Source organism: Astyanax mexicanus, chromosome 13, assembly GCF_023375975.1.
Source record: "Astyanax mexicanus isolate ESR-SI-001 chromosome 13, AstMex3_surface, whole genome shotgun sequence".
NCBI classification, from domain to species: domain Eukaryota; kingdom Metazoa; phylum Chordata; class Actinopteri; order Characiformes; family Acestrorhamphidae; genus Astyanax; species Astyanax mexicanus.
In genome coordinates, this window is record NC_064420.1 from 32,516,548 (window position 1) to 32,541,197 (window position 24,650).

Consider the following 24,650-nt stretch of genomic DNA (forward strand, 5'->3'; position numbering starts at 1 on the left):
TCGGTGTCCCCAAGTCACTGCGTTACCAGTCAGCAGCAGATAGAGCGGTTGTCTTTATGTTAAAGAAAGCCTTCCTTTACAACTTGGCCTTGGTAAACAAACGTCTGCCGTGCTCTTAAAGGGTTCTCCAGCTTGAGTTAAATCAGTCCACCCTTCATTTCTTTATTTCCATTCAGAAGTTGTTTGTTTTACAACGCAAGGCTAAAGGGGGGGAGAAGAAAGCATATTTAGCAGAATAGGCTATTATACAGAATCTTTAATGTCTACCTTTTTACTTAAGCATAGCTTTCACTCACTTCTTCACCAGATATTCTTTCAGTACTTTTGTAGAAATCTGCTGGACAGTGTCCTCACCTCAGAAGTTCAGGAAAGTCGATACCATTTTATGCTTCTTTCCATCCAGAAAGATACTGAGAGAGTCAGCCCCAGCAGAGTGTTTTTCTTGCCCCCAGATCCAATCTTATCTTAATGCTGATTGTCGACCAAAGGTGTGAAAATATTCACATTTATTACTCAGGTAGAAGTATAGATACTAGGGTTTAAAAATACTTCTGTAAAAGTTGAAGTATCAACTCAAGCTTTTTACTCAGGTTATTTCATACCATTTTTGCGATAACGATGCTCTTGGCGATATGGCAAAGTATATATGGCAGAATACACTACTGCAGCTCCTAATTGAGATATAAAAAATACAAGACTTTTATCAGATTTGTACCAAAAGTCAATGATCCAGAATGTCATAATACTAATAATGCACTCCAAATTTCTCCATATATCCATGATGACATTTATATCATGATATCCATGATATAAAATGAATAATATTGGTGATTTTTTTGTTGTTGCTTAAAACAGCAAAAAAGGAGTACCCTGATGTCATAATCATGGCTGAGTGATATGGCTCAAAATTTCAGGGTATAATATCGTTCACGATATCCAAAATGTTGGCGATATTATTGCGTACAATACAATATGGCACACCCCAAATGGACAGAAACATTTAAAACATGATGTTTTAAGATCTAAAGCAGCAGCGTTTTTTTTTCTTCTTCTTCTTTCTTAAGCAGAAAGTCCTGTTTATCTGAAGTGGCTGTTTTGGAGGTCTGGTAGGTCTTGCACAGTTGTTAGGAATTCCCTTTTGGAACCACCCCTTCTTTTCTTATTTTCCTTTGGCTTTTAATCTTCTTCGGGCATGTGGATTAAGATTTAATCTTCTTTGAAATATCTGGAAAATTTCTGGAAAATAAAGTCCTTGTACATTATTCATTATTTAAAGTCCAGCCAAAATGGACATACAGGGGAAAGAGGGTCTAACAGACTTTTCCACAGTACTGTATATTTTCATACATTTTATTGATTAGATCATCAATGTGGAGCTGGATTCGCAAAAGCGTGTGCCTTTGTTCAAGGTGGACGTCAATCATGGATGTTACAGGACATGCGAACATAACATATGCATGTAGTGTACATATGCAATAATTGGGTGTCTTCAGCTTCTGGAGACGTCACTGTCAATGATGTTACTGTCTGACTGATAGTGAGACTGATTTCTCAGCTAAATTTCAGGTCTGTATTGGCTAGAAGGTATATATATATACAAACACACGTGAGAAGGGTTCCCTGGTGTATGCTGTTAAAAATAGACATGCACCTCAGTTAATGATTTTTTTTTTTTTTTTTTTGAAAGACTTTACCCCCTTCGCGCTCCTAATTGAAACGTTGGCCCTGCTGCTTTTGAGGATTTATTGCTCCAGGTACGGCAGCGCGGCTAGCGGGCTAACCTGACTAATAAACCTATTCTACAAATGTCAGCTCCATATCTGCTTTTAGCTCTGAGGTTAAAGCCGTGTGTGTAAATCAATCAGAGTGATAGATGCTTCTTATTTCTTATCCCTTATCCCTAGTCCCTCTCTGCGGAAACAGTGATGGCGCGCTCGTTTATGCAAGCGGCGTTAATCTCCTAAATGAGAAGAGCTAATGAAAGGCAGAGCGAGGAGACGGAGAACGAGAGAAAGAGAAAGCAAGCTGACGCCCAGGCTGGGTGGAGACCGGCTCCCAAGGTCGTCCACTGCACTGCTTTGTCTGTCTTCGTATCCTCGCCCACAACACAGACAAAGGAGAGACCTCCATAAATAATAATAAAAAAAAACACAAAAAAAAACCCAGAACACAGCCTACACACTCTCTCTCACACACACACACACACACACACACACACACACACACTTCCACTCGCTCCAATCAAGTCCACATTGTGTGAAAGAGGCCGGTAGGTCCAATACTGCCTCAATAAAGCTTCGTCTCCGTAAATCTTGTCGAAGAAAGGAGAGTGACGGGGTGGTTTACGAGCGTGGCCAGCGAACACGGGGTAGACCAGACCCTCTGGACGCTTTTTTTTTTCCTGCCCAGACAGCAATGCAATTCGTCAGGGGGGGAGCAGAGGTGCATTAGAGCGTCATCTGCATATAGACGAGGGTCTCGCATTAGCAGGATCATTAATAAACAATAAAACTAATAAAAGGCTGGCAGGATTAAGCCGTGGGGGTGTGGGAGGGAGATGAAGAAGACGATGAAGACGGAGAGATACAGCTGGCGATAAGGAGCATTGTTCTAAATCGGATCATGCCTGCGCAGACCGTAGGCTCGAAGTGGTTAAATGTGGTTTTATATGATTGTAATTGAAAAGGAGTTAAAGAGATTAAACGAAGCTTACGTTGGATCTGCTGCTCAGAGGTGATTAATGAGACGCTGTGCAGGAATTCACGCTCCGCACTTCCATTGAGAAAAGACGCTCCGAGAGCTAAGCGAGGAGAAATACGTTACCCGTGGTTCAGAGCTTTCCTTGGCACCCTTGTTAAGTCGCTCACTCAAGCTCTGGGCATACTTGACCTTTTGAGTGTGTACCTCGACCCCCTGTACTTCTAATTACTTTGTTGACACCCTGTTGACCTCACTGACCCCTCTAGCTCCACTAGCTACAGAGGGTTGCGTCTCGTAATCCTGCAGCATGTCCTCCCACACCACGCATATTTGACCCAGTCCTTGCTATTATACCACGTTTACACTTGGTCACTTATGCAACTAGTATATGGATTTAATTCTGTTTATTTCAGTGCAGTTTTTACTGAAGTTTTGGTTGGAATGGGAGACATTATCTTTGTTGACTGGGCTGGATTGGGAACTAAATTCAGCCCTGGACTTTTTTCTAGACCAACCCCCTCCTAATTACACAAAGTCTTCGGTTAAATCAGCCCCCTATATGTTTACGTCACAATGCCAGAGACTAATGGTATTACTACTATCCTATGTAGAACATAGGTTAGTCATGAAACAACAGAGACTTCACCTATAAACAGTGCCCAATAATCTAAATTCATTTACACTCAAGAATAGTTTAGATAACTCTTTATTTAACATTTAGTGACCGCTTATTATAACGTTTGTTAATGTATATATTAAGTATAAAGTAACTAAGTAAGGAATGTGAGGCATTTGAGATTGCGCCCAGTCTTTACACTTTTTCAGACTGAATGAAACTGCCAAACATAGCAAGCCAATAATCTGAACACTATTTTGGTCATAAGCTTTCTGTTTTTTGGTTATTTTCCTCACTCTGACAGACAAACAAAACAGTTTCATATTTTTGTCTGCCATCAGACACTCCTTTGAGTCTTTTTGTTTATAAAGTAAAGGAATGTAATCACAACAATTAAAAACTATGACAACTAAGAACTATAAAAAAGAAAGAAAAAAAACATCATTAGCTAATGAGCATGCACCTGGGTTATGTGAAACCAGTACCAGTATTTTAATACTTGAATCAGTTAGTATTTTTGCTCTTTCAGCGGCCCACACACAGAGCAGCCCACCGGGAATTGTCTTTGTGCTTTTTTTTTTTTGTTTTCTACTGGGTAAATCTCATACCTGGAACTGGGTAGTTTTTAGTACCTCCTTTGTTGTGTTTCAGGCGAGTCAAATAGGGTCTTAAACATGATGTGTAAAACTTGCGGTGTGCTGATTGGCTTGAGAGAATAGTTGCTGTATGTGATGTAAAAGGCCACAAAGTGTGAAACTCTTAACAGTAGTGTCCAATGCTAAACTTGCTGAACATTCAGATCTAAAGCTGTTAATGTTAACTCAATGTTACCCTCTATTACGAACAACAAAGTTTAAATATCTAAAGTATTCCTTGGCTAAAGCTCAGCCTCATGTGGCTGCTTTGGAATTATGGGATAGTTTATTGGATTCAGTGTGCTGTGCTTGCATACTTACATTTTTTTTTTCTCTTGCGGGAAATCATCCGGGAACTTTTCGCATACTGTAAATGTAATACTCCGCGTTTGGACGCACTTCCCGATCTTGCATACTGCTTTTGCGTACTGTACAGTATGGAAGCATGCGATTTCGGACACAATCTAACTCTTTAATGATTGGACTGGCTCTACCATTAAGCCAAGGGGATGTGTAGCGATGCATGTGATTAATAAGTCTTACTACAGGCAGCTTATCTGTGCACAGACATTTTTACAGAGTGCACTGTTGAATGTTTTGGGGGCAATAGGGCCTCTTTCTTGTTGCAGTTGGTGGATCTTTTGAATAATGTCGGTGCTGTGATAGATCGAAGAGAGGAAACCGTATAAGCTAGTTATGCTCATGAAAAGGCAATGCGATTGAGAGAAGAGCTTGAGCGAGGTCTTATAGTTGACGCCAAGTGGTGGAACCTCAGGGTCAGGTGTTTATTACCATTCACAGTGGACAGTGCAGTGGATGTCAATGATCTGGACTTAGAATTGTCTATGTAAACAGACAAGCACCTCTGTCAGAAATCACATCCACACTCAATGCAGGGGGCCCACATGCATTTCTTGCAGGTCGATTCAGTGTTCTTTAGCTTCTGTGGGACATGGCATGGGTCATAGAGCACGATGCTAGTCCCATGTCCCATGAATTTTGCATGTATGTCACTGTATAATGTTGCATTTAAAGCAGAGAAAAGCATTTAAATGGAAGTTTTGCTGTATTTAAACTATATTAAGGATGGAAAATATAATAAATTGCTTATAAAGAAGGTGCATTTTAATGTACACCTTTTTAATCAGGTAATGTGTATCAGGAGGTGTAATGTATTAATTGTATGACAGCCCTGGTCAAATCCCTTCTGAACTGAAGGTGGGTTACTCCTGTGTTACACACTCGCTCTGGTTGCCATGAGTCGTGTTCGTTTGTGTCGAACGTGGATGTTCTTAGATCTGGTCAGGATGAAGGAGAGAAAGAGAATTAAACGAGGGGAGGTTCAGCGCAGTCTGTCGTCTAAAACACGCCCCGCATCAATAATGCACGAGCCAATTTGCAAGTGAAACGGGGTACCCAATCAGGGCTGCCGTGCCCGGCCGTGCAGGGGGTCCGGGTTGATTGGCAGGTTTGAGGAGATGCGAATCTGGTTAAACACAGAGGTCACGGGGTCGCCGAGTTCCCTTTTAACTACAGGCTGGAGCAGATGGATATGCCGCACGGGCTGCCGACGAGTCCCCGCGGTGGCTCAATTCTGCCTGTCTAATAAATCAGGCAGGTGCACGTGTGGCATTTCATTACGCAGAAACCCAGCAGTCCACGCCGGCAGCTACAGACTCGCCGATGTCAGCCAGACTGGACCAAGTGCTCTCTTTTGACCCGCGACGACTGCTGTAGTTCTAGCAAGTTTCAAACTCATGCAGGAAACGTTCAGTCAGATTGTTAAAGGCTGCAGTGGAAAAGAAAATTGTGTTTCTTTTGAGTTTAAATTGTATAAGCCAAGGTCACTGAAGACTCCCCATCAGCTCTTCTTCTGCTGGAAGTCTCCATTGAGTGTCAGAAATTCTCAGAAACTTGCTTTTCTTCCCAGTAGCCTTTTCAAACAGGACCAAAAGATCTAACCCTTGTTTAATCAGACTGGCTCATTCATTAATCAAATTAAATCAAAGGGAATGTCTAAAAATTGGGTCTGTCAGTTGAATACAAAAAATTAAACAAACTAATCACCCAAATAATCACCCGTTTTTAAGATCACAAATGTGTTAGCATTACCTGCTAACCATGCTCGCTATTTCCTCATTGAGAGGAGAGTATTATTGGCCTGTAGCCTGCTCCTAACCCTGGCTAGCACAGCTGGAGTAGCATTAGCATTACCAGCTAAACACGCTCGCTATTTCCCAATTCAGATGTGAGTATTATCATCCTGTATTATCATCCTGTATCCTGCTCCTAAACCCGGCTAGCACTGCTGGAGCGGTTAACCGCTAATGCTAATGCTCCAGCCTAGAGCTGGAGAAATTTGGGAATCTAAGCTTACTGTAAATAAACACAATCACTTTACTTAACAAAATAAACACTATTCAGGAGAAAAATCTGTGTAGATTAACATCCAGTGCTCGTTTGACTTTAAAATAAAGGTTTTTTTTATTATTACAGTTTTGTTTACATAGCTTAGCTTTACTTAACTTAGTTAGCTAACTGCCCCTCCCACCACCACTCAGCAGTGAGACCTGCTGCATTAGAAGTCCCTTATAGTATCTCCTAAAATGCGCCTTTTAATCCGATGCGCCTTATTTATGAAAAAAAGACCAGAAAATAGATGTTCATTGATAGTGCGCCTTATAATATGGTTAAAAAAAACAGTAAAATATGGTAATTGTATATTTTTAACATTAAGCACAGATTGACCTTTTGTAAACAATGTTTAAGTACCCAATGAATTATAAAAAAAAAAAAATCAGGAAGTTGCCGTCAAATTGGTAACATAATGGAATTGCGTTAAAAAATAATGTGCTATGGTTTCCAGGTTAATGCCATGTGTTAATGCATTAATTTTGACAGCACTACTAAAGATGCATGCAACTAAATATATTTTGTACAGTGAGCATAGGATGCATAGACATTCTGACAGAGACTAACATACTATAACCACCAAGCCCAGGAATCCATCATTTTAATGCATTACCACCCACAGTGGACAGCGCAGTTGGTTCCAATGATTGTGACCAGCGGCGTCTAGGCCAGACTGGACGAAGTGCATTTTTTGACCCGCAATACCTACTGTAGTTCTAGCAAGTTTCACACTTATGCAGGAAGCATTCAGCCACATTGTTAAAGATCCCAGTGGAGATGGAAATTGAGCTTCTTTTGAGTTTAAATTGTTCAAGCCAAGGCCACTGAATACTCCCCCTCAGTCCTTTCACTGCTTTTACACAAACTTCTGCTGAATGTCTTATTAAACTCTGAGAACCTTTTTTTTTCTCTTCTCAGTGGCCTTTTTTCACTAACTCTCGCGTCCCTGTCCTCAAAGTAGTTTTTGTCTTTGTGTCCTTTTTCCCGCTCGAGTGGCTGTCTATAATTTGTTTTCCAGTAAAGATTTGGCCTTTAAATTTTTTTGTGATCTGAACAAAAAACCTTAGGAAGCTGCTGTAGATTAAAATAAAGAATGCCACACATTTCGTTTTAATCATTCAGTGATGGAACGCGGTATTGATCTCATGAACTGAGTTTACCATCTGCCCACAGTATGTTTTGAGAGAGATTTGACAGTAGATCTATTCAGATTGGATTAGTTTATCAGGGGAATGTGATTCAAACGATCACGGAGACACTGGCTCTTATTATAGTTTGGAGTGAAGTAAAGTGGCAACAAAAATTTATTGTTTTGTATGTTGGAAGAGTTTTGTTTTGGGAGTCACAAAATGATTACTGGATGATTTCTGATTAATATGTGCACTCAGAAACTAAATATAGATTTATAACCAAAAAAAACATAAATTGTAAATTGACAGAAATGTGAATTCAAGCTGAACTATAACTTATAGTTCACCTCAATAGTTCTGTGGAAGTGTGGGTTTAAAAAAGGCTTTTTCTAGTTTAGGTATTAAGCAGTTTGATATAGAAATGATATAATATCAATTGGTACATTTGGCAGTGTGCCAAGTCCTGCTGGAATATAAAATCTGCACCTCAATAAAAGTTGTCAGCAGAGAGAAGCATGAAGTGCTGTAAGAGTTTCTGGGAAAACACTGAACTCACTTTAGACTTGATAATATAACACAGTGGATCAACACCAGCAGATGACCTGTCTCTCCAAACCATCACTGATAATAGTGACTCCTTAGATTGTTACTAAATAAACAGAGTTCACAGTAGAGTAATGAGTTGCTAAGCAACACATCACTCAATGTAATGTTTCTCAATCCATAATGTCACAGATGTTTTGGGAATACATCACATAATGCATTACCATCCACAGTGGACAGCAGGTAGGTGATTGTGACCACCGACATCTGACTAGAATTGTCCATGCCAGCAGACAAGAGATGGGCAGAAATCTCATCCACATTTAAAGCAGGAGATCTCTGCAATGCTCCTGCATTTTCCTTTTGCTTCCACGGGACATGACAAAAATCATGGGACACAATAATAGTTCCTGTCCCAGGATATTTGGCATGTCTGTGTAACACTAAGTATTACAAATTTCCCATTATGACAGTTTCTTTAGCTGTGTGAAGTGTTAATGTGGAAGTGGGTTCACAGCTTTCTGTTACTTTTCTCAATACCTGAGACGTCTGACTGCACTCTGAACTGGATTACATATTGGAGGAGTGAGACGAGGGTGTGATGAAAGAGAACAGAGGTCGACACACACACAGACACACACACACACACACGCACGCACACACACACACCTGTGTCTCTTTCTTCCCGCTGCCTCTGTGGACTTGTTAAACACACACTCTTTTAACCTGTACTACACACATGTACCAGAAGAGCAGGCCCAGACACACATACACACACACATGCAAAAACACACACAGTGAAATGATTGTGAAATGAATGTGAAGACATGAATACAGATGAATGTGTGTCTGTGGAGCTCACGGCCTCAGTGGAGAACCAGGTTCACTCACCTGAACCAGAATTCTAATGCATATGTACACACACACACACACACACACACACACACACAGTGCCAGATGTTTCATTTTCATGTGTTCCTCACTATACATCCAAATGTTTGTGGACATGGCTTCTAATTATTGCATTTAGCTACTCTTAATTTCACCCATTGCTTATGTAGATGTTTAGACTTAGACACACACACACACACACAGCTCATCCAGTTCCTTGTTCCTGTATATAAGCATCAGAAATAGAACTCTATATTGTAGCAAACTACTGGTATCATGCCTAATGTTAGGCCTGTATTAAAAAGAGCTATAAAGCCCCAGAGTGAATGTGTTGAGTTTTATTGTACACCTGCTTAAATACAGGCCAGGATAGAGCTTCAGTAATCATCCAGTACAGTATACTGTGTGTGTGTGTGTGTGTGTGTGTGTGTGTGCGCGTGTGTGTGCGTACCCCCTGATGAGGTTCTTGCTGTCACTCTGTGGGGGGTGGCTGCTCTCTGACTGCTCTTCCTCAGCGTGTGTCTCTGATAGAGACCGACCGATATGGGTTTTTCTAAGGCCGATGCCGATACCGATCATTAGTGGTCAGAGTCAGCCGATGGCCGATGTGACCTGCCGATTTTTAGGGCCGATATGCTATCGTATTATATTTATTTGGCATGCTTAAAATCATACTAGTAAGAGGAGGAACAACAGTTGTAAACTTCACACAATTTATTGAAAATAAGGTTAGCATTTTATAGTGACTTTAATGTTACTATATCACTATATGTTAATAAAAAATATTAATTTTATTTAGATTGTATTATCCATAACATTTTATTTTATTCATTATATAACATATGTTCTATATACACTATATATTCATGTTTATAGTAGAAATATTATGTTGGCTATTATATAAAATTTACTGTAGGGGCCTACTAATTAACAAATGTATGACTTGTTGCAGTCTGTTAGTCTATTAATTATTCATTTTGATATGTTTAACAGAGTGCAAGAAGACTTCCATAATGTGACAACTTTAGATAGTTACTCCAAAACGGCAAAGCTCATTTCTTCTTCAACTCCATGCAGTTGAAAACGAATGGACATGGGAGGACAATGTTATAAAATGTTCACATTAGGGCTGCAGCTATTATTTTACAAAAATGGGTGACGTTTAAATTAAGAATAAAATTATAAATAATGCAAAAACAGACAGGTGCTGTAATTTAAATATAGCTCTATCTGTTTTTTTTTCTTCTTCAAATGAGCTCCTTAGCCAGAGAAACGCGTCTCATCAGCTGTACTGGAGGTTCGGTGCGTGAGCGGAAAATGAGTTGAGAAAGCTGAAGAGCGCGGACTTTATAGGTTCAGGATAAAATGAGCTTTTATCAGAAAAGTCTGGAGGGGGTTCTAAAGTAGAACCCGACAAAACAGAAAATTCTGCTCATCGTTTCATTTAATATCTAACAGCGCAAACCGCTTTAAACGGGTGAGTTTTACAGCAGAACAGCAGGAGGCGGCATGATTTAATGTCTGTTTGTAGTGAAGGAAAAAGAGATGTTTTATTTTAACTCCATTATTTTAGAAACTATTTGTTTTATTAATTCGTTTACAATAAAGCTTATTTATATACAGTGTTGGGAGTAACGGCGTTAAAACTAACGGCGTTACTAACGCCGTTACTTTTTTTCAGTAACGAGTAATCTAACTAATTACTATGACTGTAACTATAACGCCATTACTATTTCCGACACCCCGTTACTGCACGTTACTTTAGCCGCTCTATGAACTTTTTTTTTTTATTTCGCTTTGCCCTGGTTAACCCCTCCTCTGTCCGGTGAACTTGAGCTTCTGGCCGCTGTGCCTGTGGTTTGGCATGGTGAAGTGAGGCACAATTGTGACGATTTGCGTGCTCTAATCAATTCAGTGATTGCCGTGGACAACCCAAGTTCCGAATTAAGGACCTTAAGCTCTTTTTAGCTGCTCCGGTTTTTGTGCTGCTTTCTATTTTAGAGCTTAGATTCTCTGCCCGAATCCCACCTGACCTGAGGACCGACCCGAAATCAGGCTCCTATTTTTATTTTATATAAAGCTCTGGTGTGATAATTACAACGTTGCTAAGTAACCAATTATTATTGTTCACTAAAGCGAACGAAATAGCGAAAATTGAAAGTGAAAAACATTTGTGTTAACTGAATCTAATAAAAACGGTAATTAAAAGGAAAAACATAACTATCTCGAACTGTATTTTGTGTTTATAAAACTAACTAAAACGAACTGAAATTACTGATAGAATACCCTCATTTTTGTGTTTAATTTATTTATAAGCGCTGTTGTACAGCGGAGTTGTACAGCGGGAGTTGTTGTGCCGAGCGCGCGGCACTCGTGGTCCGTTAGTCCTTTAGACGCGTTTTTCCGCTTTTTTCAGTATTACAAGTTTTAGTAATTTTCTTTGGTTGTGTGGAGAATTTCGTTTTATTTTTTTGAAATTCGTTAGATTATATTTTTGTCAACATTTTGGGTTTATTTTCGTTTGTTATTTTTTGTTATTTTTCTGAAATTTTCGTTTCTGAAGAAGAGACGTCAGTTATTTTATACTAGAGCTTATAGATAGGGCTTGCCTTGCATAGTCAGGGCGCATTCCAAATGCACCCCTGCCATCAACGCTAAGCATAGTTTCGTTTGGAGAGAAATGCTACAACATGCAGTTGAAATTCTATTCTTTTTCAGTAAATGAAGCAACATCACAGATTACTAATCATGAGAGAAAATATAGACTTTGGGACACTGGATTGTAAAAATGGATGCCTTACCAGTTGAAAGTCTTGCTCACTCTTGAAACCTTGCTCTGCGTTCCAAGTAGCTGCCAGCAGATGTGCCGGATTAAAATCGGCGCGGCCAAATAAGAAAATCGGCCGATGCCGATTGATAAAAAAATAACAAAAATCGGCCGATTAAATCGGCTGGCCGATCGATCGGTCGGCCTCTAGTCTCTGAGCCCGTCAGCATCTCCAAAACTGCTCTGCTCCGATTACATTCAGATACATGCAGCACATAACTGTCTCAGCTGTCACTGTAATAGTCTCTTGCGCTCCTTTTCTCTCTTTCTCACTCTCTCTCTTCATTTTTTTCTCACTCTGCTCTCACGTTTTCTTTCTTTTGTATTATATTCTCATTGCCATTCTTTCTCCCCCTTTCCTTTCTTAATTTTTCTCTTTTTTCCACTCTACTTTCATTATTTTTCTTTCTCATTCTCTCCTCACTGCCATTCTCTGTTTTTCCTCTCTCTTTTTTCATTTTCCACTCTGGCTCTTTTTTTTTCACCTCTAATTCATGGCTCTTTTCTCCATTTCTCTCTCTTATTACTTGTGCTTTTTTTGTCTCTTACTCTTATGTTTTTTTTCTATTTTATATCTCACTCTACTCTTATTAATTCTTTCTTTATTTTTTTCTTTCTTTCTTATTCTCTCCTCATTGCCATTCTTTCTCTCTCCTGTCTGACTCTCTTTTCTCTATTTTTGGTCACTTTCTTTTTCAACTCTTTGTTCTCCTGATTTTTTTGTCATTGGCTCTTTTCTCTCACTCTCTTAATCACTTTTTTCTCTTTGCTGTCTCTATTTTGCACCTTTCCCTCTCCTATAATCTCCCTCTCTCTCTTATTGTCTTCTCTGGCTCTATTTTTCCCCTCTATATATTTTAGACTGCTTTTTTTCAGCTCTCTCTTTTTTCCTCACTTTTTCCTAATTGGCTCTTTTCTCACTTTTTTCTCTCTGCTGTCTCTATTTTGCACCTTTCCCTCTCTTCTAATCCCCTCCTCTCTCTTTCATTGTCTTCTTTTTTCTCTCGCTCTCTCCTTTCCTTTTCTCTATTTCCTTCTATTTTCTTTTGACTTTTCCTTTCTCTTCATTTCCATGTTTCCTTGTCCAATTCTCTTATTTTTTTTGCGCTAGCACCTTATATTTAGTTTAGTTTGACCTCATTGTTTTGCTCTTTCTCTCTCTCTCTCTGTGTAGGATGAGAGTTCAGTGAGCAGTGAGGAGTTTGATATGAGTGACCCCACATGGATTTCAGCTGAGCACCACGCCGCACTTTCTGACCCCACCCGACCCACCAGCACTGAGAGAATGCACAGCCCCCAAAATACCCACAAAGAGGAAGACGGTAGGAGAACATTTTTCTCTTATATTCGAATCGATGCTCTCTCTGTCTCTCTCTCTCTCTCTGTCTTTCATGCACACTCTCTCTGCTTTTGCCTTAACCTCTATGCCTCTCTCTCCCTCTCTCTCTCTCTTTCTCTTTCTCACTCTCTCGCTCGATACAGTTCAGTAAGACAAGCATTATTGGCATGAACAGGCCTAGCCTTTTTTGACGCATTATCAAATACCAGTGTATGAATTTCAATACACACACACACACACACACACACACACACACACAGTGACACACACTTCCCTCAGTATCACTCCTCCTTTTTTCCATATCTCTTATTCTCTCAATCATCTCTTGCTTGCTTTTTCATTGTCTTATTCACACACACTCTTTTCCTCTCTCTCTCCATTTCACTCCATTTCGCTCTGTCTCTCATTCTCGCTTACTCACACTGTCTCACTCTCTTTATCGCACACTCTTGCTCGTTCGCTCAGTCTCATCTCCATCTTAATAGAGGCTCTGAGTCCGACTATGGGGAGGAGAGAAGTGATGGACTTTGAAATGAAATGACCTGATGGGTGGGTGTGGAAAACCAATACATTCCTACAGTGAAGTGAGAGGAGGTGCTCATTCTTGGACACACACACACACACACACACAATCACACGTGCACATATGGTGATGTGAATAGAGTGGAAAGGGCCAAGGTGAAGCGAGAAGAAATGTAGGAATCGATTTTAATCAAACGGCTTCCACCTCTCTGCTTCCGGGGCACAGCTCCTGCCATCGGGGTTGCCAACGCTGAGAACCTGCAGCAGGACAAGAGAGAGAGAGAGAGAGAGAGGATAAGTAGGAAGAGATTGGGGGTTCAGGAATGTGACACTGTGGAGGAGGGTGTTGTGGGGAGCACCTGCAGAGAGAGGAAGTCAGCCTCCCCATGATGCTCACCTTCAGGTGCGTGAGAGTGCGAGTAGGAGACCTTCTAAAGGTCATCAGATCCTGCCACCACAGTCCCCTGTGGAGCTGCTGTGTGTGTGCTGTGACATTAGCTTCATGGAGGGGGCTGCTTTAAGAGGGCAGAGGACACACCTCTCTCGCTCCCACTCTTATTATCTCTCCTGCTCGCTCTCTCGGTATCAGCAATATGTCACATGGACCTGCAGTACTCTGCATGGACCTGCCTGATGTTTTGGAGATGTTCTGGTCCAATTGTCTAAAAGTCCTTATTTGATTTTGTCATAGTTGCTCAGATTTTGATATTTGACCAATGTTACAAATTTAACTAATCATTAGGACTGACTGTTTACCCTTGAATTGGTGCCTATTGGTGGTTTTAATGTTCTGGCTGGTGGCCGGTGTACATGCCAGAATGATTCTCTAATAATTTTAAACAGGTAACCATGTAGCTATTATAGTGCCATTTAATTATTAAATAGTATTATTTAACCAACTTCTATATTTTTTCTTAATAATAAATTTTCACGCAAAACACACAAAATCTAGCCTTTAAGTGAGTTTTTTTTTATTGCAATAACTACATTCTCTCTCTTTGGCTTACCTTATGAGGAAAAAATAAATATGTACTGATGTACACTTTTTTTCCAAAACTAAAGTCTTATTAGAGTGCAGTTATAATGCTAAGAAAACCTCTGGAATATAATCAAGAGGAAGATGGATGATCACAAGCCATCAATCCAAGCTAAACTGTTTGAATGTTTGTGGCATAAAGTTATCCAAAAGCAGTGTGTAAGACTGGTGGAGGAGAACATGCCAAGATGCATGAAAACTATGATTAAAAACTAAACTTTTTATGAATATGAACCTGTTTAATTTGCATTATTTGAGGTCTGAAAGTTCTGCCTCATTTTTGTTATTTCAGCCATTTCTCATTTTCTGCAAATAAATGCTCTAAATGACAATATTTTTATTTGGTATTTGGGAAAAATGTTGTCCGTGGTTTGTATAGTGTTCATTTTACTCAAACATATACATATAAATATCAAAATCAGAGAACCTGATTCAGAAACTAATGTGGTATCTTAATTGAAATTGATAATATGAATAAAATATAAATATAATTTGACTTGTTTGCCTTAGTTTGAGACACACCCCAACTCATTAGTCATTTCTGCAGTGCTGTTAAGCAGCTATTCCAAGTTACACAAGACCAGGCTAAAATCCCTAACTGGGAAAGACCAGATGCTAAAAAAATCTAAAGGTGAAATTACTGTTACTGTTATAAGCACATTTTAGGTTACTTTTAAAATCTGATAAACAAACTAAAAAAAAAAAACTCTTTACTAGTTTTTAATGTTTGGGGCAAGAATGTGCAAATTGCTACTATTATCTGGCTACTGCGCATGTGCAGATCTCCTATTATTGTTGCAGGATAACCCTGTGTTTTCTAAATTTTCTATAAGTTCAGCACATTGTTAATCTGTGTGTGTGTGTGTGTGTGTGTGTGTGTGTGTGTGGAGGCAGAAACAAGCATCTTCAGTGATGGTTTAAAACCCTGTAGTCTTAACCAGAAGCAAGTGTTTATCTGGAAGAAGACAGCAGAGGCTGAGAGTGTTCACTGTAAGCCGTACTTTATGGAGGATTTTTATCAGGCTCTTAACAGGTGCAGCTTAAATCATGGTTACCAGTTGTGCGTGAACCTTTGCTCTTGTTCCTTCACTTCTCTGAGGCTTTTCTTTCTTTATTTATTTATTTTTGCCTTGCTCCGTACGCTTTTCTGAGACATCCTCACTCTTGACTGTGCACGTCGTATCTCAGTGGAGTTACAGCAGCTATAACGATTACATCCAGACCCCAGAGAGTTAGCGGGAGTGAGCGCAGTGCCAGTATTTGCTGCTGACCTGCCTGTGCGGGAGGCTGTGAGCGAGCGGCTCCTTAAGGAGCTCCCCCTCTGGAGTTGACTGAGAGAGCCATCAGCTGAGAGTGACAGCCGCGCTTGCTCTGTGAACACTTCTCTCACCTATCAGCAGGGATCTGCCGGAGTGAGAGAGTCGGCTAGAGGAAGACGAACGAAAAAGATAGTGTGGAGTTAGACGATATAATGATATAATACAGTTACCACACAATTAAATTACAGTCTTTTCTTACCAGGGATTAAGGCAAGAGTTTCGGGTTGAGAGAGCTGAACTTTTAAGAAGCATAAAAGTGACGTAATGCAGTACAGGGAGATAAAGTCCTGTATCTACTGTAATAACCAGGGTTATACATAAAGCTCAACCCAGTCCTTTCCCCTATGCTCTACTCCAGGGGTCGGCAATAAGTGGCTCTGAAGCATTAAAACATCTGGCCCGTGAGGTTGTTAGAACTATAATGAACGATAATTAAAAAAAAAAGAAAGAAAATGCTTCTCTGGTGAGCTTCTGTTTACATTCCTCCCCCGTCTCTTACGTGCTCGGCGTGACTTTAGTTTCCTCCCGTTTTTAGGCTCCCTCTACCCTTATAAGGGCGTTTTTTTCCTGACCATGTCCCAATTCACTAGACAGGACAGCAGTAGTGTATTGCTGTGTAGCATCACAGTGCGGTCGGAGGAAATCTTGCGATACATCAGCTCACAGACACCTTGAGTTGATTGACATCACTCTTTGGAGTGATGTGGGGAGAGAGCACCATCTACCCACCCAAAGAGAGAGCAAGGCCAGTTGTGCTCTTTCAGGACTCCGGCAGCTGATGGCAAGCTACATGAATGGTATTCGAAGTGACATTAGTTTTTTGTAATAATTTTACTGAGAGGTAAATCTATAAGTACTAATTTTAGCTTATGTCAACTGCCATTAAGTTGGTTATTATTTCTATATTATTTGTTTAGTTATTAGTATTTTAGTTTTACTACTTTTAGTATTAGCGCTCTAGAATTGACAGAATTTACTGGACATTTTGTTAGTTGATAACTAGTAACTATTTAATTCAATTACAAAGCACATTGTGGCAGACATTCACACATAGAATGTTGTTATTTTCAGGAAATTTTACTTAAATTACTTAAATTGAGATTTCAATAATAACAGAGAGTATTACGCTTAATTTGACCATGTTTTGATAAGAAAAATGTATCAACCTCTTCTGTTGGGACAGTTTTTTGTAATGATTTTACTGAGTACTTAATTTTGATTCATGTCAATTGCCATTAAGTCTGTTTAATATGTCTATAATATTTGTTTAGTTATTAACATTTACTTCTCCCGCTAAACTGGGATTGTTTAATAGTTGTTAGTGAAAGTGGATGAGGAGTGCATTTTTGGGCTACTTTTCTATTTATCATAACCACCACGAGTTTTATCATACCTGTCAAGTTTTAGATTTAAAAATAAGGGATATTTTCCTCTGTCCGCATAAAGTCGTCCCACCAGCCCAACGAAGGTTCAGTATCCCTTACATTTTAAGACACATGTGAACCACTTACACACTACAATTAGATTATCAGAATCTGAAATGTTTTGGACATTCCTACATATTTCATTCTTTTAATACAGCCAAATAAAAAATCCTTTTCTAGATATTAAAAGTTAAGATTTCATGTCTTTTTTGCCATAAATGCACTCTTTTATATTATATATCTATTTATTTATTTAATAGATTTAAAATTGAACAAAGGGTGCACACATTCTGCAAAATGACTGTAGGTGACCTAAAATAGTATTATGAGCTTTTACTAAAAGGACATGGACCAGATATATTCCATCTGTAAAAATTAGTCCTAAGTGGCCTACACAATTAATAATTTTAATTAATACTTCTTTCTGTTGATCACTCCACCCCTGATTAGTTCAGTTAATTTCCACATTTCTGGTTAAACTCAAGATGTAATTTTTTTTATTTTAAAAGGTTTAATCCGTTTGTTTTATTTCGGAGACGAGTATTTTTAATCAGCTATCAGAAAAATCTCATCACAGTTTCCATGATTAGCCTACCGTTACCTTTCTTTTAGAAAAATCGCTGAATATCCAGATATGTTTTAACATCAGCTGCTCCGACTAGGTGCCTGAATTCACAGCGACTCTCCTTTGCAAGCTAATTGGCTGTTTCTCCTGAAAGGCGGGACTTTCTCCTTGAACCGGCTCCTCGATTGGTTAAGAGACACAGAGCGGTCAGTGCCCTGTCTCCTCAATAATATATATTTTTTAATTTTAATATAATACGGGAAATTTACGGGAAAATACTAATACGGGAGGACGGCGGGAAAGAGGAGTAAAATACGGTAGTTTCCCGGCCAAAACGGGAGACTTGACAGGTATGGTTTTATACAGACTTTGCGCAGGATTATTATTTTTTTTTTACTGGACCTGGCAACCCTGACTGTAACTTGCGGTATCTCGCTGTGTGCTTTCTCTGTTTCGCTCAAAAGACAACAGAAAGCACTAAATGTGGGATTTTAAAATTCTGAGAACTTGTTTAAATGTATAATGAGCTGATGTACAGTGAGTATGGGGGTTGTCTTGTCCATTATCTGGTGTGGTTACATTTTTGAAGACACTGAGAGCAAGCTGCATTGTGTAAGCACATTAGCCTTTCCTCCCACCCAGGCATATCTCCGAGGTCTGTATGGTCATGACAAAAGTCATGGGATGCACTAACTTAATCCTCTCCTACGACTCACGGGATATCAGCATACATGTTGCCTAATTTAGTGCACAGATACACACTTGTAAAAGTCTGCAGAAAAATAAGCATTCACACAAATATTCATGCGCTTTAGCTACATGCTGTCAATAGCCTTCCCCTGAGGTTTGAGGGTGTGTTACAGGAATGTGTGCCGTATTGAAGAGACATAGTCAAACATTAGTCAAAGGCTTGACAGGACTGACCTTGGCACTCGGGCTGCTGCAGACAAGACAACTTTGTAAGCGTCATTGTTGCTTTTGACTGTGATAGAGAAGCTGGATTTATCCATTGTGTGTGTCACACTAGTGGTATGTCACCTTTTGTGGTGTGTCGAAAGCTTGTGCATATGTGTGTGTGTGTGTGTGTGTGTACGCACTGTAGAAGTGTGAAGGCTGACACTCTGAAGCTTTCTGTGCTTAGACTCTGCTGGATATTCTGGCCCTGCTTCCCCCACACTCAACCCTGGTGAGCGAAAGAGGAAGGGAGGGAGGGAGGGAGGGAAAGGGGAGGGGTAGAGGATAGGCAGATGGAGCAGAGGAGGAGGGGTGGAGGAAAATCTATACAACATACAGTCCTCAACAAAAAAACAAGCTTTTTGTTACATATATTTTAGATGAAACTTCAGCTTTTGGCTGTAAAATAGCTTTTAATATGAAAATATGTTGTGTGTTTTGTTTGAGCTTTGGGGTTTGAGCTGCTTGAGGTGCAGTGTACTTCATTGTCCAATTAGATCTTATGATGTTGGACAGTTACAGCTGCTGAAATTAAGACAAGACAAGACAAACATATACACCATACGAGTGCTGAGCACAGATGGAATTTGGCCACAATAATACCTTTTATCCATACTTGCAGTAAGCACACATATGTACACTAGTGAGTACACCCAGAGAGACACACCGTAATTTTCTGAGAACATGTGAAGTTGGCTTCTTATCAGCTGGCTTCTTGTTTAACCTCCCAAAACCCGAACTATTGAATGGCATGCATTTTTATTTCTCTGTGCTATTTGGGCTATTTGGCTTCAGATTGGTGTAAAAACAAAGAGTAATCTTTCTACATGATGTCGTTTCTGAGAAAAATGAGGTCCACATATGAGGACTTCAGTTTTATATTTCAATAGAACACAATGAAGTCATAATTAGTAATGATGTGCAAAACATTTATTTTTTGCCTTAGTGCAAAACAAAAGTAGATCAACAGTTGTAAGTGCTGCTTCAACACGGAGACATAAAGTAAAAAAAAAAAAAAAAAAAACATTTACTATAGTTACTGTTTATTTAAATTTCTGTTATGGTGTCCTCTTAAGAGGCCATTATAACAGAAATTTAAAGGCCCTTGTAGAGCAAAATGTAGTGTTGTGGTCTAGACAAAAATATGATGTCCCAGGAGGTAATATATTATATCTGGATAAAGCCAAGCCGCATAAAATACACATTTTGTATAGTATTTTTCCAATTTTCTTTTTTTTTTATTATTATTTCAGAACTTCACAATTAGAATTTTAAGAAAAATGAAAAAAAAAATCTTGTCTAAATGTTCTTATTTTTACATCTTGTAACAAATCTTGCATTAAGTTGCATTATATATTATACATTATATATTTTTATAAGATGCAAAAGACAAGAAAAAAAACTAAAGATTGGAAAAACTGATTTTTTTTTTCACCAAAGTAAATGGGGGACAAAAACTTTTTTTTTTTTTTTTTCTTTTTTCTTTTTTCAGTGTTCAAAATTAGCCTGCAACGGTCAGAAAATGTAACTGATAAACGATGCACTGACCCAAAATGGACCAAATTTCTTTTTTCAGTTTTGATTTAACCCAAAAAAATTCATTTCAGTGCATTTGTAGTATGTGATTGCTTATCTCTTCAGGATACAATCCAGATACTAGTCACATGAAGTGACCAGGTGTAAACAGGGTCCTTGATTATACTGTATGTGTTGTGTTAGATTTGAGTTGGGGGGTTAAAAGCTGCAGGATAGTTCTTCAGGAGAAAGGTTGAGGACCACTGTTTGAATATTGCGTAAATATTAAGGAAGTTTATGTAAGCAGCAGAAATCTATACCTATACAGTTCATCAGTGCAGCATTGCACCACGTGATCTGGCTCGCAAATGCCAGTATTGTACATGCAGAGCAGATACGCATCGCGTTAAACCTGAGATGCAGCTTTAGATGGATTTGTTTTGAATGACCTTTGTTATTACATGGGTGGATTTGCTTTAACCCTGGTGGCAAAGTGACCCATGGGACACACAGCCTGTAGGCCTGTATGTGTTTGTGTGTGTGTGTGTGTGTGTATGGTTGTATGTATAGTGGAGAAGAGTATATAAGTGAGTGAGTGAGGGGGGTGAGGGGAAAGTAGGCCATGAAAGAATGACAGCGTGACTTTGATGGTTGTTCCCATTGGACCAGAGTAATGGAGGTTAAGTGTAAAAGTAAATAATTAGATAAGAGGAAGGTGAGTTAGTTAATACTGAGCATTAAGTGGTTTCTTTGGGCCAACGGACGCATAACGGCGCCATCACTGTCGCATTCAACAATAAAAAAAAACGTCTCAAAGAAGCACATCAATGGCCTGATGTTGTGCACACCCATTAGCCTCACTTCAGTGATGATAAAAGATTTATATTGAGAATTGTTCACTGGTTTGTCCTCAGAATTGTGATTCCTGCAGCCTCAATGTCACCAGGTACACTGCTCTCTATACTGTAATGAAGAAGAAGCTGCTACCATTGTCATTTATAAGCATATGGTTTCCGCAATGAGTGTGTGCATAAAGGCAGGTGTATGCATGAGAGCGGTGTTTGATGTTCTGAGATGGCTCTTCTGGCTGCATAATGACAGGTGTGTGATTGTTTCCTTGCTGGAGGAAATGTAGGACATTACAGAGACATGTGCTTTTAAGAGCAGGCTTTTACCAACGTGCCAGAGCTGAAGACTTTTTATCCTTCTCTTCCTCTGTTCTTCAAAATTGTCCCGTCCTTCAGACTGAAGGCATTCTCCCCCGCTCCGCTCCTCTCCGCTCCTCTTTTCTTCTCTCGCCTCCTCTTCTGCTATAATTGATCTGCACTGAAATCTCTGGGTTATGGGCTTTATGGGAAAATGGCTCCGACTGCAGCTGCAAAAGTGGCACCAAAAAAAAAAAATGGAAACAGTTTCACATTACAGACTTGTATTGGTGTATTAGTGAGTGTGCATGTGTACAACACACAAGATACTAAACTGATTAGACCACCTAGGTACAGTAACTAGCATCCCATGAGTCGTAGGCTAGAATTTCTATGGTTATTTGGAACATACAGAACTATGGTATTTGGTTACTAATTCACATGGACTTAAGATGTACAGTAAATAACAAAAAAAACATTGGTCTTCCAGATTTTGAATGGACAGTAGCCCATTATTCTATTTATTAACAGTGTTGTTTATAGACTTGTACATCTATGTCAAAAACCAATACATTATAGACACTTATAGAGACTCTTTTGTACTCCTACCCCTTTTTTTCGAGTGTAACTGTTCACCTTGGAACAGAGTTACAAGAGGAAGGGATGAAATCTTCTCTCTCTAAGAACTGGAACAAACTTTTTTATGCACCTGATACAGATATACTGTAGCTATAGCAGTGGAGCGCTAAAGTTCAGCAACCTAGCTGCTGCTGGTAAACTAGTTAACTTTAGGGTTACTGGTTAACTGTATGTCATCAGAAAGGGAGCAGGTGGTGTAGCAAGGATGGGGAGCTAAAATTAGCTTTTCTTTTTTGCCCATTCCACCTCAAATGCTGTAGCCTCTGTTGCACCATTTAAGGTAGAATGGGGAAGTTAGCTATGTAGCTACTGAGTTACTAGTTGTTTGTTATAAAGAAAATGGCCATAAAACATTAAAACTACACAATAAACTATGGTAATAAAGCAGTTATTATGATTTTTAACAAGGAAAATACTCAAATTTGTGGGCTTCTTTGGTCACTTGGGCCGCTGCCGTCTTTCCAGTGAGCCCTCTGTTTAGCGGGTAACTCTGAAAAATCTCAGTTTAAAGGGTCATATGTTATAGCCCTAACATTTCCCCTCCCCTGGGGACACCCCACCCCTCGACATGCATGTGCAAAACAGAGGAAAAGGGAGAAGGGGTAAAATGAGATTGGTCCTATGTACTATAAACACATGAGGTCATGACTTCACATATCACATAGTCACTTAGATCTAGACTAGTGAGGGAGACCAACAAGACACATGACTACTCTGAAGGAGTTGAATTGATGCTGCCACCACCGTGCTTCATAGTGGGGTAAGGTATGTTTGTGGTGGTGTGTACACTGTTTAGTGTCCACCAAATATTGTGTCTAATCGTATGACTAGACTTCTTCTCATCATGCCCATCATGGCAAAGTAGTAGTAGCCAGTGCAGACATCGCAATCCTGATTCCTCTTATCATCACTGTGAATAAACAGTCAACTTTTTTTTTCTTTCATCAGATTATTCAGAATGACTTGCGTTATTTACACATGAGCTGATAAACTATGCAGAAAAATGTAAAAAAAAATAATAATTGGCAATAATATTGTCACTGTGTACGTCACACGTATATACGACTTAATTATTAGCGCTTCCGTCTCGGAACACCTTCCCACATCGCTGTGTGAAAACACGTGTGCAGAAGCTGAGAATCCATATATTTCAGTGTTATTTTTTCAGTGTGTTATAAAGTGATATGAACATTTATTCAGTGGCGCAGTGATGCATTATGCTACAGATAATCTGTTTGGTGCAGAATGATGATGAACAATAGAGTCCAGTAAACAGAAGCAGTAGGCTGAATGTCTGAGGGGTGAAAGGAGCAGACGTTGGGCGGCTTGTTCTGGCTGGAAACACCGAGCTGGTGTTTGAAGAGAGAGACAAAACCACCCTGCCTCCCACCGAGATTGCCTGTTACTCATTCTGTGGGTTCACTATGGAGTGCTGCTTCAGATAAATAACTGACAAACTGCAGATGGACACTGGAGTCTTTCACACACATATGTATGCTAATCACCTCAAATTTCATTTGAAATTTTTTGCCCGTGTTTCCAGACAGTGACTGTAGCGTGATTGCTGGCAATGGGACACTCGGTGTTCAGTGTTTTTTCTCTTTTTTTTCTTCACTGACAAAATGGAATAGAACACTCAGGGGGTACTAACAGCATGCAGGCCTATTACTGCCCACTGTTCCTATTGAATAACAATAGGACAATAGGACTTGGATATTCTTGGCCCGCTGCGTCACATAAATCCACACACAGACACACATACACACACACACAAGGGCTCACACACACACTCCCCAACAGCTTCCAGGTGACCTCCATCGATGGCTGCAGAAAACAAAACCAACCCCAAGCCATGTTCACAAAAGCAGCCTAATGACTACCGACTGACTTCCAGCCAATAGGGGACTGCGACTGCACTTGATTGACGGGCGGCTGAGACGTAGGCTCATTAATGCTGTCAGGTCATTCTCTCTGGTTTCAGCGAGAGAGTCCCTGATTCTTATCTTCCCCTCAGAGCTCCAACTACTCTATATGACACAGGTACGCATAGGAGTAACTTCAGTCTGGAGAGAAAAAGGTCTGAAATGACTAAAGTTTTAAAGCTTGAAAATTATGTACAGCTCTGGAAAATATAAAAGACCACTTAAAAATTGAGTTTCTTTAATTTTACCAAATTGAGAACTAATATAATCGAGAGGAAGATAGACTGCTTGAAATTTTGCACCAGGAGTGGCATAACGTTATCCAAAAACAGTGTGTAAGACTGGTGGAGGAGAACATGCCAAGATGCATGAAAAATGTGATTTAAAACCAGGGTTATTCCACCAAATACTGATTTCTGAACTCTTAAAACTTTATGAATATGAACTTGTTTTCTTTGCATTATTTGAGGTCTGAAAGCTCTACATCTTTTTTGTTATTTCAGCCATTTCTTATTT

General features: G+C 39.5%; 1 protein-coding gene across 1 annotated transcript in view; it reads left to right on the top strand.

Moving 5' to 3' along the window:
- nol4lb (nucleolar protein 4-like b) overlaps positions 1–24,650 on the top strand; it is a 157,951-nt gene that overhangs the window by 65,765 nt on the left and 67,536 nt on the right. The window contains exon 5 of the mRNA XM_007249999.4: positions 12,929–13,076. Within this exon, the coding sequence (XP_007250061.3) occupies positions 12,929–13,076 (148 nt within the window). The remainder of the gene's footprint in view (positions 1–12,928; positions 13,077–24,650) is intronic.